This window comes from Aotus nancymaae, unplaced genomic scaffold (assembly GCF_030222135.1).
Source record: "Aotus nancymaae isolate 86718 unplaced genomic scaffold, 86718_ANA_hifiasm-v0.15.2.pri h1tg000006l, whole genome shotgun sequence".
Taxonomy (NCBI): Eukaryota; Metazoa; Chordata; class Mammalia; order Primates; family Aotidae; genus Aotus; species Aotus nancymaae.
The window spans coordinates 65,135,932-65,151,474 of NW_026988417.1; the positions used below are offsets into that span (position 1 = coordinate 65,135,932).

General features: G+C 36.2%; 1 protein-coding gene across 1 annotated transcript in view; it reads right to left on the reverse strand.

Moving 5' to 3' along the window:
- Positions 1-4,474: 4,474 nt before the first annotated feature.
- Positions 4,475-15,543, reverse strand: part of GC (GC vitamin D binding protein) — a 38,939-nt gene continuing 27,870 nt past the window's right edge. Inside the window, exons 11-13 of the mRNA XM_012464420.2 lie at positions 15,203-15,335; positions 8,555-8,609; positions 4,475-4,652 (exon numbers count right to left, since the gene is read on the reverse strand). Coding sequence (XP_012319843.2) covers positions 8,580-8,609; positions 15,203-15,335 — 163 coding nt within the window. The 3' untranslated portion in view covers positions 4,475-4,652; positions 8,555-8,579. The remainder of the gene's footprint in view (positions 4,653-8,554; positions 8,610-15,202; positions 15,336-15,543) is intronic.

The following is a 15,543-nucleotide window of genomic DNA, read 5'->3' on the forward strand; positions in this document are numbered from 1 at the left end:
GTCAGGCCCAACCTGCAGCCACTGACTGGCTGCAACTGCATAAGAAACTCTGAGCCCACTCAACCCCCAGATTTGTGAGCACAGTTAATGATTCTTATTGTTTTAAGCTATTTTTTTCTGGGTGGCATGTTACTAAGCAATAGATAAGTGACTCAGTTACAAAGCAGTAAGAGCTGTACTTAATAAAAGTTCTCAACAAATGTTTTATATTGTTAAATCAGTCTTTGTTGTTTGCTAGTGTGTGCCCTTATTAGTGTGCTCACTCACTGCACCTATCCTATCTGTAAATTACATGTAATAGGACCTGGGTTATCGGCCTTATGTGATTTCAATGAAGATTAGATGAGAAAATAAGAAAGTCCTTTGAAAAGTAGTAAAGTGTGTAAAAAGTGAGTATTACTGTTTTGCACATTTTTTTCTTACCTTAAATTTAGCAGGAGTTTAATATTGAGTAGATGTTTGTACTCCAAAACTAGTGCTATTTAAGAGAGAATTTTTCATATTTTTAAACATTTTCAAACTAAATGAAAAATTTGGATGGATTATTTGTTCTGTGTGTACAAAGTTGCCAAATTGACATAATTGTTAAAATCTCTGAGAATAAAATGAAAAATTCTGTATCTTGTTAACAAGAACTGCTTTTCATGTTGCTCTACAGCTATAGCATGGAGTAAGCATATCCTAGATGATTTTGTATTATTAATTTAATTAAGAACTGATTTGAGAATCTATTTTTGCTTAGTCATCTGCATTTTGACATGTCATCCACAAGGTGGAGGCAAAGGTTTTTATCTGAAATAGGCATTTCTTTAGAGGGGTTTCATGGTGCAGCATACAACAGATGCAAAGATTTATACTTTTGATATTGAGGAGAATACACATAGACAGTCAATCCATTATTAGAAACTTTCTTACTTGGGTAGAAGTAATATATGAATCCCCAGTGCCTTATCCATGGATGAGCAATAAGGTACTACTATTGTTAACTGCAAACTAGAACTTGCCAGAATGCATTCGTTATGAAACTAGTAGCTTAGTGGTGGTGGGTGTCATGGAAGAAACAATTAGACGCTTTCTTGGCCCAATGGAGAAAATAATATTTCAGATCCTTGAAGAAATGGACAAGGATTAAAATAGACTCTGGGAAAGAGAATTGTTTGACCTGATTATCTATGACTGGGATTTCTTTAGTGGGAGATAAAAGTTTATTTTATAATTAAGGAAAAAATACTCAAAATGCAATGCCAGACTGAGCTAATACAGTGTTAGAAATTCACACTTGCTACAGTTTCATTAGTCATTTAGCCAACATCTTTAATCGGTTAATCCAAGGTACTTTTCTCTTTCTGATTTGGGTGAAGGGATCAAGCTTCTAAAGCAGTGATTGGTAGGTTTGGTTGCCAGGTTTCATTCGAGATTACTTAAATCTGAATCTCCGAGGGGGTGCCTGGGCACTGGTATTTTTTCCAAAATTCTCCATATAATTCTAAGATGCAGCTGGGGTTTGGAATCACATTTATAGGTTGGGGCAGGGTGAGACCTCTGCGGTGGGGAAAGGTGCATAAAAGGGAGAGCAGAGATGTAAAAACAACCTTCTAAGTCTTCTTATTTATTTTTAGCTATTTATCTCCAAATGGAAACTGGGTAAACTCTCAAGCTGATCAAATTCTTGCTTCATTAGGACCTATTGCTATTGAATGAAATGACACATTAGAAAGGTCTTTCACTTACTGTTTTTAAATTAAAATCTTCCTAAAAAGCTTTGTTTCTTTAGAATTTCCAGGTGAGGTATTAATACTCTAATTCTGTGAAGACTGTTTAAGGTAATGGGTCCCAGGTGATGTTTAAGAACCACCCATGGGGCTGGGAGCGGTGGCTCACACCTGTAATCCCAGTACTTTGGGAGGCTGAGGCAGGTGGATCATGAGGTCAAGAGATCGAGACCATCCTGCCCAACATAGTAAAACCCTGTCTCTATTAAAATACAAAAATTAGCTAGGCATGCGTGGTGGTGTACGCCTGTGGTCTCAGCTACTTGGGAGGCTGAGGCAGGAGAATTGCTTGAAGCCAGGAGGCGGAGGTTGCAGTGAGCTGAGATCATGCCATTGCATTCCAGTCTAGTGCCTGGCAAAAGAAAGAGACATTGTCTCAAAAAAAAAAAAAAAAAACCACCCGTGGGATGACCTAGGAATCCAGAAAAACACAGGAAGTCAATACTGCAACTTGAAAGACTTTAGATCTTATAGATGACAAGAGAAGGTTTGTGTGATAGTTAATTTTTGTGTGCCAGTTTGTCTAGACTATGGTAATCGTTTGTGAAACATTTGCCTAGACATTGCTGGAAAGAGATCTTGCACATGTAACCATTGATAATGTGATAATGTGAGTGAATGTCATCCAGTTGAAGGCTTTAAGAGCGAAAACAGGTTTTTCCAGGAAAGAAGAAGTCAACCACAACTCTGTAACGTAGAAATCCTGCCTGTGTTTCTAGGCTATTTCAGACTTGCCAGCTTTACAAATGCATAAGCACTTTCTTAACATAAATCTCTTTATCTCTTGTTGTTTCTGTTTCCTCAGAGAATCCTCACTGATACAACTTGTAAACATCATTCTTAGAAACAAATTTGATATGGTTTGGCTGTGTCCCCACCCAAATCTCATCTTGAATTCCCATGTGTTGTGGGAGGTAATTGAATCATGGGGCCAGGTCTTTCCAATGCTGTTCTCATGATAGTGGGTAAGTCTCATGAGATCTGATAGTTATTATAAGTGAGACTTTTCCTGCACAAGCTCTCTTTGCCTGCTGCCAATCATGTAAGCTGTGACTTGTTCCTCCTTTCCTTCTGTCATTATTGTGAGGCTTCCCCAGCCACATGGAACTGTGAATTCTCCATTAAACCTCTTTCCTTTGTAAATTGCCCAGTATTGCATATTGTATTCATCAGCAGCATGAGATCAGACTAATACAGTAAAATTGGTACAGGTAGAATGGGGCGCTGCTGAAAAGATACTTGAAAATGTGGAAGCGACTTTGGAACTGGGTAACAGGCAGGGGTTGGAACACTTTGGAGGGCTCAGAAGAAGACAGGAAAATGTGGGAAAGTTTGAAACTTCCTAGAGATTGTTGAATAGCTTTGACCAGAAAATTGACAGCCATATGTACAATAAGGTCCAGGCTGAGGTGGTCTCAGATGGAGATGAGGAACTTTTTGGGAACTGGAGCAGAGGTGACTTTGCCAGGAATTGGGAAATAAAATGCCTGCTCCTTGAAGCTTCTACATAGAAAGTACAGCCCTACCTTTCACTAAGATTTCAAAATGAGAAATAAACCTCAAACAGAGAAGTTCTTTAGATGACAGAAAGTGATTTGACCTTGGCTTAGTTAATGAAATGCTCCTTCATGGGACTTAGAATTTTGAGAAGTGACAGGTATGTTAGTTAACTTAACTCCAATTATATTTGCCATAAAATTGCTTCATCTATTGTATAACTCTACATCTAACATGAGGTGAATTCAAATTCCCTGACGCAATTAACTCTACATATAGAAGGTTGCATGATTTGTCGTAGTTTCAGAGATTTATTCTGAATATTTGAATTTTCCTTTAAAGCAGAATAGAGAGAACACTTTCATTTCCCCTGGGCAAAGAAGACATATAGAATATTATATATATTTTTATATGTGGTACATTGAGTTAAGCATAAAAATCATGTTTTTAGAACTTTATAAATTTCTCTTGGGCATTTTTTGTAAAAATAAATTTGTTCAAGTTACAAAGATTTTCTTTTTGCAAGGCAGATGCTGCCTAGTTAATTCCAAGCAACTTGTAGCTGGAAGCAAGACAGTAGTTTCAGGAGTTTTTTGTTGCTGTTGTTGTATTTTTGCTGTTAGTTTTTAAAAAGTGAGATATTCTAGGCTTTATGGTGGAAGTCTGTCTAACTTTTTCTTTTCTTTTTTTTTTTTTGGGATGGAGACTTGCTCTGTCACCCAAACTGGAGTGCTGTGGTGTGATCACAGCTCACTACAACCTCCACCTCCCGGTTTCAAGCAATTCTCCTGCCTCAGCCTCCTGAGTAGCTGAGATGACAGGCACATGCCACAACGTCTGGCTAATTTTTGTATTTTCAGTAGAGACGGGGTTTCACTATGTTGGCCAGGCTAGTCTCAAACTCCTGACCTTGTGATCCACCCACCTCGGCTTCCCAAAGTGCTGGGATTACAGATATGAGCCACTATGACTGGCTCAACATTTTCTTAATGGTACCTACTAAGCCTGAGAATCAGTCAGGGAATGGAGTTTAGCATATTGGGAATTGTAAAGTGGATGCTTAATGTTGAGTCTTTTAGAAGGAAACAGTAGAGATCTAGACAAAAACAGGCCTTATGAGATTGCCTACTGTAGCATTTTTGTGAAAGACACAGGAACAGTTCTCAAGATCAATGCTGTGAAGATCCACATAATTCTCAGTCATATTTATGGTTTGCATTGTATTTCAATTTATTTTGATAGCAAATCATCATACTTATCATTGTATGAAGACATTGTAGCTAGAAAAAGTAGAAAGTATCCTAGTTGTCTCCCAGAAGCTCAGTGGTTTTGCTTAGGTTAAGTCATCAGAGGTCATTCCCCAGGGTGGCGCCAGCTCTAGGTCTATGAGAATAATGAAATGAATTTTATGTTAGAAAAACAGAGCTAATGGGTAACAATCATAACATTGCTCAATAGATGCATATAACCTCATGCTATTTTAATATTTATGCCAAAAATTACTCTGTCTAGGATGACCTATATATCCACTATGGCCCATCTCATAAGTCTAGATTAAGGAAAAAAGTAAGACATTTCCAATATCAATAGTGATGGATTTATATACTATATATATATATAGCATATAAAGCCATTACCATTGATACACCAGGGTACATTGTACATTGTGCAGTGTTTTTAAAATATTTTTTAAACTGGTGATGAATGTGACTTTCTGCTTTATGATGATAACAATTATGGCCAGGGCAAAACTGTAAACCAGTGGCATAATGAGTCCACTTGATCATGGAATTGAGACAATAGTTTAGTAGTTTTTATTTTAGCAAAACACTGAGTATGAATTTTTATCAAATCATCTTCTACATTGTATTAGGGCCAATTTGTCTACCTTTAATTTTTTTCCCTCTTCCAAGACAATATAATATACTTATGTCGTAGTTCTATTTGTGCAGTATAAAAAATTCCATGTTTCATTGTCTTCAGTGAGTTTATGCTTTGGAGTGAGGATAGGATGAGAGACACGAATCTTTTCTCACAGCCTCACTTCCTATGTTTCTCTCATAGTGTGAGCAATTCTCTGTGTTGGTTTTGATTCTGGTATCTAAAATATATTTCACCCAGCCTGATTCTACATTGTGAGCCAACTCATTTATTATTTTGGCAACCCGGAGGGACCACTACTTGCTTCTATAGCTAATGGCAAAAAATATCTGGCTTTGTGAGATTTATTAAGAGACAGAGATTCTCTCCAAAAGTGCATGCAAGTATGGCCACCATCAATTTGGAGCTTGAAGGCTTGAATTAAAAGATTGGTCAAGGAGACCAATCACTGTCAAGATGAGAACTGAAGTTTTTAAAAAGACTCTAATTGAGAGTGAAATAGCGTGAAACTGTTGAATTGTAGATAGTACTAGAAATTGGAACACCTTGAGATAAAAGGCTTCAGCTTCTGAATGAGGGATTCAGATCCCTAACTAGAGACGGGTAGGCTTAAATGAAAATGAAATACACAGCCAACCAAAGTTGTCTTAATGGTTTTAGGAACTGCTTCACTCTAAACTATGTGCCACTTCTGCGACTGAAGAGATTACCTGCTACAGCAAGGGAAAAATCATTGAAGAAAATGGATATTTTCTACTTGAATAATTTAATATATGTTGAAAAGACTGATCTATCTGAGGGAAAGTACTCAGCATTTACTCTGAAATCATTAAGACTTAGATTTAGAGCAGCTCATGACTAGGATTGTGTTATTTTATTTTTTTTATTTTTTGAGATGGAGTTTCGCTCTTGTTATCCAGGCTGGAGTGCAATGGCGCCATCTCGGCTCACCGCAACCTCCGCCTCCTGGGTTCAGGCAATTCTCCTGCCTCAGCCTCCTGAGTAGCTGGGATTACAGGCACACGCCACCATGCCCAGCTAATTTTTTGTATTTTTAGTAGAGATGGGGTTTCACCATGTTGACCAGGATGGTCTTGATCTCTTGACCTCGTGATCCACCTGCCTCGGCCTCCCAAAGTGCTGGGATTGGATTGTGTTATTTTTGAGGCAATGCTGCTGATAGTTGAATGACTTCACAGTTGTCCAATACAGCTACAAAATTCCCCCTGGAACCCAGGAACTGCAAACAGTCGGTTGTGTTCTGAAAACCTATGACAAGTGGTAAAGTTGTGGTCTCATTATTTCTGGATATCAAGTACCTCAGGCTGGTCACAGTGGCTCATAACCTTGTGAACGAGGTATAATTTTCCTTTTCAAAGTCATGTAACTATTCCCAAAATAATTGAGTGTCGGTAGGCCTTCATCATTGCAGAATGCAATAGTGATAAATAGGCAGTGGATAAAATTGAGCTCAGAAGAGTCAATGCATGTTGCCAAAATCCATGGAAGGAATATGTGAACAATCTTAGGAAGGAATAAGTGAATATGTGAATAATCCATCCAGATGATCAAAATGTATTTGGGAAGCCAAACAATTGAGTGGTATAGAAATCAAAGAATTAACTAAAGGTCAGAGAAAAATGTAGACTAACACAGGAGAAATGATAAGAAATGTCTACAGAAGATGAAAATAATGACCATGAACCAGAAGAATCAGTATATTAGAATCTTCATTAATATGTCATTGACAAACTGAATTTATCTCTTGATTTAGTTAGCATTAAAAATACTTGTGAAATTTGTTCTGAAAAGAAGTCTCTTGAAATCTGTCAGACTATTACTTCCTCCTTTACTTATCTTAGGATATCTTATCCTATTTTAATTAGTTTTCCCAAAGCCTGAAAACATATAACATTAAGGAAATGCACTCTGAGTTCTGAAGAATAATAGTCCAGTGAAAAACATATTTGAAATCAAAGTTATCATATAGCTTTCCAAATAACCCTGACTCTTAATTAAAACTTAAGAAATCTTGAAGGATGAGAGGTGAGGTAAATGTTGTGTATTGGGATTTTAACTTTTTGCAGATTATTACATGTGGATTGAGATAAAGGGAAAGCAGACTCATTCAAATGGGGAGAAGAGTAATAATTTAGCAGTTACTGAGATCAGAAAGTATTTTCCTTGGAAGTTATTGAGAAAACTTACTTTATCTTTAGGACAGTGGCATATTTTATGCTTTGGCATATACATGGGCAGAAAAACGTTTTAGATTCATATCAGTACTAGTAGGAGAATCAGTGCAACAACTTTGCTAGTATTACTGCTAATATTCATTTTTATTATTTTTTAGACATTTTATATACATCTTAATCATAAAAATTGAAATTTTATATTGAGGTAGATATTGAAATTTTCATTTTAGATAAAAGGAAACTCATCTTTTGACAGGAGAGATAACTTGCTCAAATTCACAAAGGCAGATAGTTAGAGTGGGGATTCTAATCCAGGTTGAGTGATTTTGAAAATGAGTTTTCTTGACAACCCCCCTAGTACTGGTTCTCAGAGTGTTAATTTTCTTTTTTACTGCTTCACAAGATTTAAATAATTAATAATTGAAAATATGAACATGGTGAAATAATTTAATGTTATTAGTCAAGGGATTGGAAGGCTTTTGTGTCTACATTATTTTGGGCAGAGTTGTCAGCAAAATAATAATTGACATTATTGAAAAGCCTCAGTTCAGCTAAGAACTGAGATCCAAACCAGTTTGCATCTTTTAAGTCTCATGTATAATATCTTTAGAATAAATACAATTGAATCTGGAGAAGAAATGTTTTTGTTGAAATGTGCAGAGTTCAGGTCACCTTCAGTTTAAGATGTGAAGTTATGTCAGAATAAACTATTTTAGGTTCTTAATGTCTTCATCTGGCATTTTTTAATAGGTGAAAATATAGTAACTGAAAAAAGCAAGTAATAATATTTTAACAGTGTTGTTTTAATTTGAATAACAAAGTCCCTTTCCTCCTAAGGTCCTTGCTGTGTTATTTGTAAGACTTGATGAACCCTGTCTTTAAACTCAGAGTTCTTCCTATTGAAGTGCATGAGAATCCTTTAAATGTTCTTTATGCTGTCATTATGTTACATGTGAGATTATGATGGATGAAGCACAAGGCAGGGGGCCAGTAAACCTGGATTCTAGTCTTAAATATATCAGAAGTTGGCTGTGTGCTCTTATGTAAGTGTAAGCTCTTTAACTTTTCTCATTGCTTAATATTCTTATCTGTAAAATGAGTTTGAGTAGATAAGAGTAAATTTATTAAAATCTCCTTCCCATTCTTGATATTTAAAATACACTGTACAGTGCTGAATTCTTTGGTCCTGGATTTTAAAAATACACTTACCAAAGTTAATACACATGCTTCAGGACTACAGGATAGTCTTCAATTCAGTATCAATCTGATAATGAAAAAAGAATGTTACATCATTTACGAAGTATTTCATTTGTAGACTACTAGATTATGCAGAAGGTATACAAAATCTTGAAACCTTGGTTAGAGGAGACGATTCTTGCCAGAATGCAATGTTACATTGTAGTTTTTATTAGCCACTCTTCACATTTATTTAGCTTTACGTCATCCCTGCCCTTGAAGGGCTTACAGTCTGCTGGGAAATGTAAACAAGAAAAAAATGGCAGTAGAGTTTAATAAGTGCTAATTATTGGGTGCACATGGAATGTTATGGGACAACAGAGAAGTTTGAGTGTCAGGGAAGAGTTTTCAGAGGAGGTAATGTCTTCTAACTTGAACCCTAAAGCCTGATGAACGATTCAGCCAAAGCAAGCCTGATGCGAAATAGGGCAATTGAGTGGAGCTATTATGTGCAAAGGTTTTGAGGTAAGAGCAAGTTTAACACGTTTGGAAAACGGCAAGTAGTTCAGGAGAACCCAAGCAGGAGGCACAACAAGTGGTGATAGCAAGTTACTACTTGGAGAAGAAATCAAGGTCCAAAATATCTCTATTTTGTAAAAAAATGTGTATTTTAATTTGGAAGCAATGAAAACTATTAGGGTAGTGTATTAACCATTTTTGTGTTTTAAAAAGGTTGGTTTGACCTCAGTATAGAGATGGGATTGGAAGTGAGGCATTGTGGGCAGACTGGAGGTGGGAGGCCAAAGGACAGGCTGTAATCTAGGTGAAAGATTGCCTGAAACTAAATATTAGGAATGTAGAAGAATGTGGGTGGGAGATTGAGAGATGTTACAGAGTTAGAATTGATGGGATTTGCAATTTTATTTGCTGCATAAGGAAAAAGAGAAGGAGAAATAAAAAGAGTCACTAAATTTTTATCGTGGGGCAATGGGTAAATGATGATAATATTCATAAACTTAAACACAAGAGAAGGTTATAGGAGTTGGCCTATATTTTGGCCATGTTGATTTAAAAATTCTTATGGGACAAGCTATTGGGGGAAAAGAGAGTCCCATAGACAGTTAGATAAAAAGCCTGATGCTGAAGGAGAGATCTTGGTTGGAGGTAGAGATTTGGAGATTAAAAGCGTATGCATTGATGAAAAAGGTTGGGAAAATGTAGCGCCATGGAAGTGGACACCAAGGAAAAAACTCTGGAAAACAAATTTAAGGGATAGGTAAAGGAAGAGGACAATATGAAATAGAACAAGAAGAGAAGAATCATAGAAAGACAAAAAGTAGAAAATAATAACGGAGATGCTAAAGAAATTGTTTCAAGAAGGAAGGAATACTTATGGGTATCAAGTGTTTTGCAGAGACAGCTGGTAAGAACTAAAAAATGTTTATTAGATTTAGCAATAAGGATATTGTTGGCGTGCCTTCGTTGATAGTCATACGGTACTTCAAAAGCCAGACTCCAAAGGAGTCTGAGAAATTAATAGGAGGTGTGAGGAGTTGGCCTATATGGTATTCTTGCAAGAATCTTGGCTGTAAGGGGAGGTGAAAGAAATATAGCTAGGGAGGTGTCTAAAGTGCCTTATCTATTATTTTTTCAGATAAGAAGAAGAAAAACTTTAATACAAATTAGACAGAGCTGGTAAAAATGTTGATGCAAATGGAGAGAATATCTAATGGAGGAAGTGAGATGGGTAGAATTCAGAGTGATACTACCAACATAGTATCATTTTTTGCTACTTAACAATAATTTCGGATTTTCAGTCAATAGTCTTCTGGTAGCAATACTTTGCTTTTGTCATGATTAGCTAAATTAGGGCTAAAGTCTATGACAAGGATATTGAGAGAGAGTAACAGACTAATACAGAATAAACTTAGATTTTCTTAACATCATATAGCCTCTATAAATTTGATTCAACCCATCTGTAAAAGGGGAATTAAAATAATAACATCTAGAATTGTTTTGGGCTATTCTGTAAGTACATACGTGTCGGGCTATTATAGTTCTGTTTAACATATAGCAATAGCTTAATCAATGATAGCTGTGACACTGAGGATTATAAAAGCTAGTTATACCGAGAAATAAAACAAACTACAGTGAATATACTAGTTTTTCCTAATATAAGAAAGACAGAGGGGAGGGGATGGACAGTATATCACTCTATTTGTCAGTCTCCTCTTTGCCTAGCTTCCACTTGGCTATTTGTATTTGTCTCTATGTTTTGAAGATTTTTGTGATCAATTCCAGCATATTACAGTGACTTTCAGAATACTTTGGGAAATCATATCTGATGCTCACTAGCTGAAATATTTTAAAGGAAGCATAGTAATGAGTTCTCAGAAGAGTACAAGGGGACGCCCTGCCTGAATGATGGTAGAAAGAGAAAAAAATATTTCAAGTCTAATTTTGTAACTATGTTTTTCTGCAGGCAAATGGGTCTTTTTGGCATAAACAAATGAATCAGTTCTGAGTGCCATGGTAAAACCAAAAGAAAATGACATGGTTGTTCTATTTCCTGCTCATTTCACGATCAGGGTAAGGATGGGGTAGATACCCATGTAATGAAACACTAAATTAATGTGGTTCAGAAGCCCCTTTTGCCAATCTTCCAGTACTTGTGCCAAGTGTATTTGGAATGACAAGTAGAGACTGATCCCTGGATATAAGTGATGGGAGGGAAAGGAGTAGATGGATATTACTTTTAAGGAAAAATTTTGTCAAGCAAATATATGACAAAGACATCTCACAAATTATGATCCAAATATTAGGGAAAGTGGAACATTCACGTTAAGCATTGGAAATTAAAGAGAATGCTGTTCAAACAGATGTTATACTAAAATGAAGTCAGAAAGGAGGGGTGAACTTGCCTACCTAGCTATAAGGTCAGTTTAGAAAGGCAATCAGAAGGCTAATTGAAACAGCAGAAGGTTTAATCTCTGAGTGCTCTGAATAATCAAATATGCACAAGTAACTCAATAACTGCATTCATCTCAATAACTCCGTTCATCTCAATCTACTTTAGCAATTACTGAAAGATAAGCTACTCAGCTCCTATAAATTTATTGGCGATAAAGCAAGAAGAGGGATAGCTACAAACCTGCCTTCTCATCATTGTAGTGATCTGAATGGCAATATGTTATAATGAAAAATATATTGAAAACCAACTCAAAGAAATAAAAAACAAGGGGCTTGAAGTGAGCATGAATTTACACTTAAAGCTCAGTTTGTCTTGTATAGTGTTAGGCAGGACAGTACCTATCTGTATAGACAAAGGGGGCAGGGAAGGATTTCAAGAGTGATATTTCTTATAGACTCTAAAAGAACATTTAGACTGTTTTTTTTTCTTCTTTTGTAATAGACTCTCAGAGCAAATTTTCTGGTGGGAAACAACTTATATGTAAGGTGATTTTATTTTTCTAGGTTAAGGCCACCTAAGTTGAAACTAAATTTAGGTTACCAAAAGCAAGTTGGTATGAAAGGAAGGAACTGTTCAATTATTTTATGTGAAAAATGTTTTAATGCCCACAAAATATTCTGACAATCCAGCTTCTTCTGTTTTTATGTTGAAAATCTTAAGTAGTTCGAATTTTAATGAACAATAAAGATGGCATATTTGTCAGTAGAATTTAAAGAAAGGGCTTTGATTCTACCGTGCTCTTTTCATTTGGAATTCTGACTTTATAAATTGTTACAAACAAGATTAGCAAATAGGTTTGGGACCACAGTATAAATATGGAAATTAGAAAAGAAACCAGATCCCTAAGGTTATAAGGAAGACATTAGAAAAATATGTAGCTCCATTTGTCAAACTAAGACTTTTTTCTTAGGTACCATACAGAAAAATAAATCAAAACAAAACAAATAAAACTTTACTAAAATATGAATATAAAGAAATTTGGTATGCATAGCCCAAGACTTTAAAAAAATATTTTACCTAGCCTAATTTTTTTAAAGCCACTTCAAGTATAAGACAGCTGCTATTGCTAACAGAGACATTTTCTAGTTGCTAGCAAAAGCCAGGGTGATCTCAGGAGAAATTACAAAGGGAATATCACAGCTTAATTTATAGTTCTCATTGAATAAAAGAATATTCAATGCATCTACCTGGTAATGAAATAGGCCATTTCCATTTCTACTCCTAGGAGAAGATAAATTGACTATGGAAATTTAAATGACTGGGCTCAGTGGCTCATGCCTGTAATCCCAGCACTTTGGGAGGCCAAGGTGGGCAGATCACAAGGTCAGGCAATTGAGACCACCCTGGCCAACATGGTGAAACCCTGTCTCTACTAAAAATATAAAAATTAGCTGGGTGTGGTGGTGTGCACCTGTAGTCCCAGCTACTTGGGAGGCTGAGGCAGGAGAATCGCTTGAACCCAGGAGGCAGAGATTGCAGTGAGCCAAGCCAAGATCATGCCACTGCACTCCAGCCTGGCGACAGGGCAAGACTCTGTCTCAAAAAAACCACAAAAAAACAAAAAAACTTAAATGAAGGCTGAATGCACCTCTGGAAGGAATTAACTGATTGAGAAATTATGCTAGATGATCTTTATAGTTTTCTTTGAACATTTATACTTTTTAAAAAAGTATAAATTTTGACTTGCTTTTTTAAAAATTAAGTTCTTGAATATTTTTAAATGTGCACGAATAGAAATTGGGCTTTGTTGCTTTCGTGGCTAATAAATGAACAAAACTTCATGTAAATTCTTAAATTATTTCACTTATAGAAAGGGGCTTCTGCCCAGGCGTGGTGGCTCACACCTGTAATCTCAGCACTTTGGGAGGCCGAGGCGGGCAGATCATTTGAGGTCAGGAGTTCCAGACCAGCGTGGCCAATATGGTGAAACCCCTTTTCTACTAGAAACAAAAATTTCCTAGGTGTGGTGGCACACACCATTAATCCCAGCTACTTGGAAGGCTGAGGCAGGAGAATCACTTAAGCTCAGGAGTCAGAGGTTATAATGAACCAAGATCTCACCACTGCAGAGTGCAGCCTGGGTGACAGAATGAGACTCCATCTCCAAAAAAAAAAAAAAAAAAAAGGGCTTAAGGGCTTCTAATTGGTATTAAATCACTTAATTTAAGTATCATTTGGTATGGCATAGAATTGTTCCTTACCCTGCCTCTATATTTCAGAAATAGAGTGGACAAGACAACAAAATTCTTGGAGTTATTACTAATGTCTCCAATGTCTCCGAATAAGCAGTAAAGTGAAATGAAGTGTTTTTACCTTTTGGCTCTTCTAAAAAAATGAAATGCTTGCTGGAGAGTAACAGGTAAAATGGAGGCTGTGAACATACGGGCTGACATTTTCTGAAAAAAGCCATCAAAACACACCCCTCACCATGAGAACAGGGCGGATGCTTACTTAGTGAAGAAATCTTAGGATAAGACACTTGAAGTCTCAGAAATTGGAGCATAGCTCAGGTCCACTAACGGTGGGCTCACACAGCCTGCTCGAGGTCTCCTCCCCTCTCTCACACCTTCAGTCTATATACAGATGGGCAGAATACACGATCCCAACCTAACACTGTGGTTCATAGGAGAAAACCAATACACTTCAGATGCAGTGATTAGATAAACAATAATTCATCTATTGATACCATCAGAGAAAGCAGAAAGGTCTGGCCAGAACTGCCCGTGTTTTGCACAAGTTAAAAAATAAATGATCTTGCAGCTATGAAAATACATTTATGGGAAAGAAGGGGAAAGAGAGAAAGGAGGAGGCGAATAGGGGAAGGGGTTATTTTACTGTTAACATTATTGGACCTGAACCAGGAAGCGGGAGGGGAAAAAAGTAAAAGGGGAGGTTAGGATGAGGGGAAGGGACATTTAAAGAAAGATGAGCCCAAGAACTATCCAAAATTGAGGGAAGTAGAGAGGGAAGTTGGAAGATATAGGAGTTCTAATATCTTTATCTTTCAGAGTTTGGAGGCAACGGTTAGTGTCTAAAAAGAAATTTGTAATAAAGAAGACTAATATTTTAATATTCTTTAAAATCATTTTTTAGCTTTAAGAAAATAACTCAAAGAAACATTTATGTGACCTTTAGAAATTCTTCTGTTACATTTCTTTTTCTTACGTCATATGAAAACAAATGTAATATTTCTATAATTAACATATTAATAGAAGCTATGATATAACCCCATTTTTCTAAAAATATTTCCTTTTATCAATCTACCTACTTTATGCATATGTATATATCTACATGATCACACATACAGATACATGAAATACAATTTACCTTCACTATGTGAAGGTGGTGAACTTGGATGTTTTCACTGTATTCTTATTCTTCTCTTTTTCATTTAAAAAGGCTGTTACTAGGTTACAATCCACAATTTGTAAAACACTACGTGTTCTTTGTTGCCTGTATTCACAAACTTTTTTGTTTCTTAAAAAAGTATAAAATTTCATGTTTTACAACTGCCTCAACTTGCTTTTAAATGAGTATAACATGAAAACAGTTAAGTTTCTTACTTTCATTGCAAAGACAGCCAAGTTATAATAACACCAGGAAAAGCCTGTCATAATGGTGTCTCCATAACAGGAAAGAAATGAATAGATCTGAGTGCATAAATTCTTAAGTTATTCTGCTATGTTAAGTAGAGGGTTACATTTTCCTACCTCTGAATCACAGTAAAGAGGAGGTGAGTTTACGGAACAGCAGTGGGAGGCAAAGTCTGAGCGCCTGTTAACCAGCTCTGCCAGTTCCTTGGGTGTGACGTCAGGCAATTTTGCTCTTAGTCGCTCTGCCAGTCTGAAAGACCATTTAAATGTAAGATCTTACTAGATGTATTTATTTTATAAAAATTTCTAATGCAAAATAATAGCCATTTCAGATATTTTACAATAAAAGTGAAAATAGAAATACTTGCCAGTCTCAAGAAAATTCTACACCTGTGGTATAGAAACGTCAATTTGAGATCAGAAAGTGAAACCTATGCCTCTTCGAGATCATGAAAGTA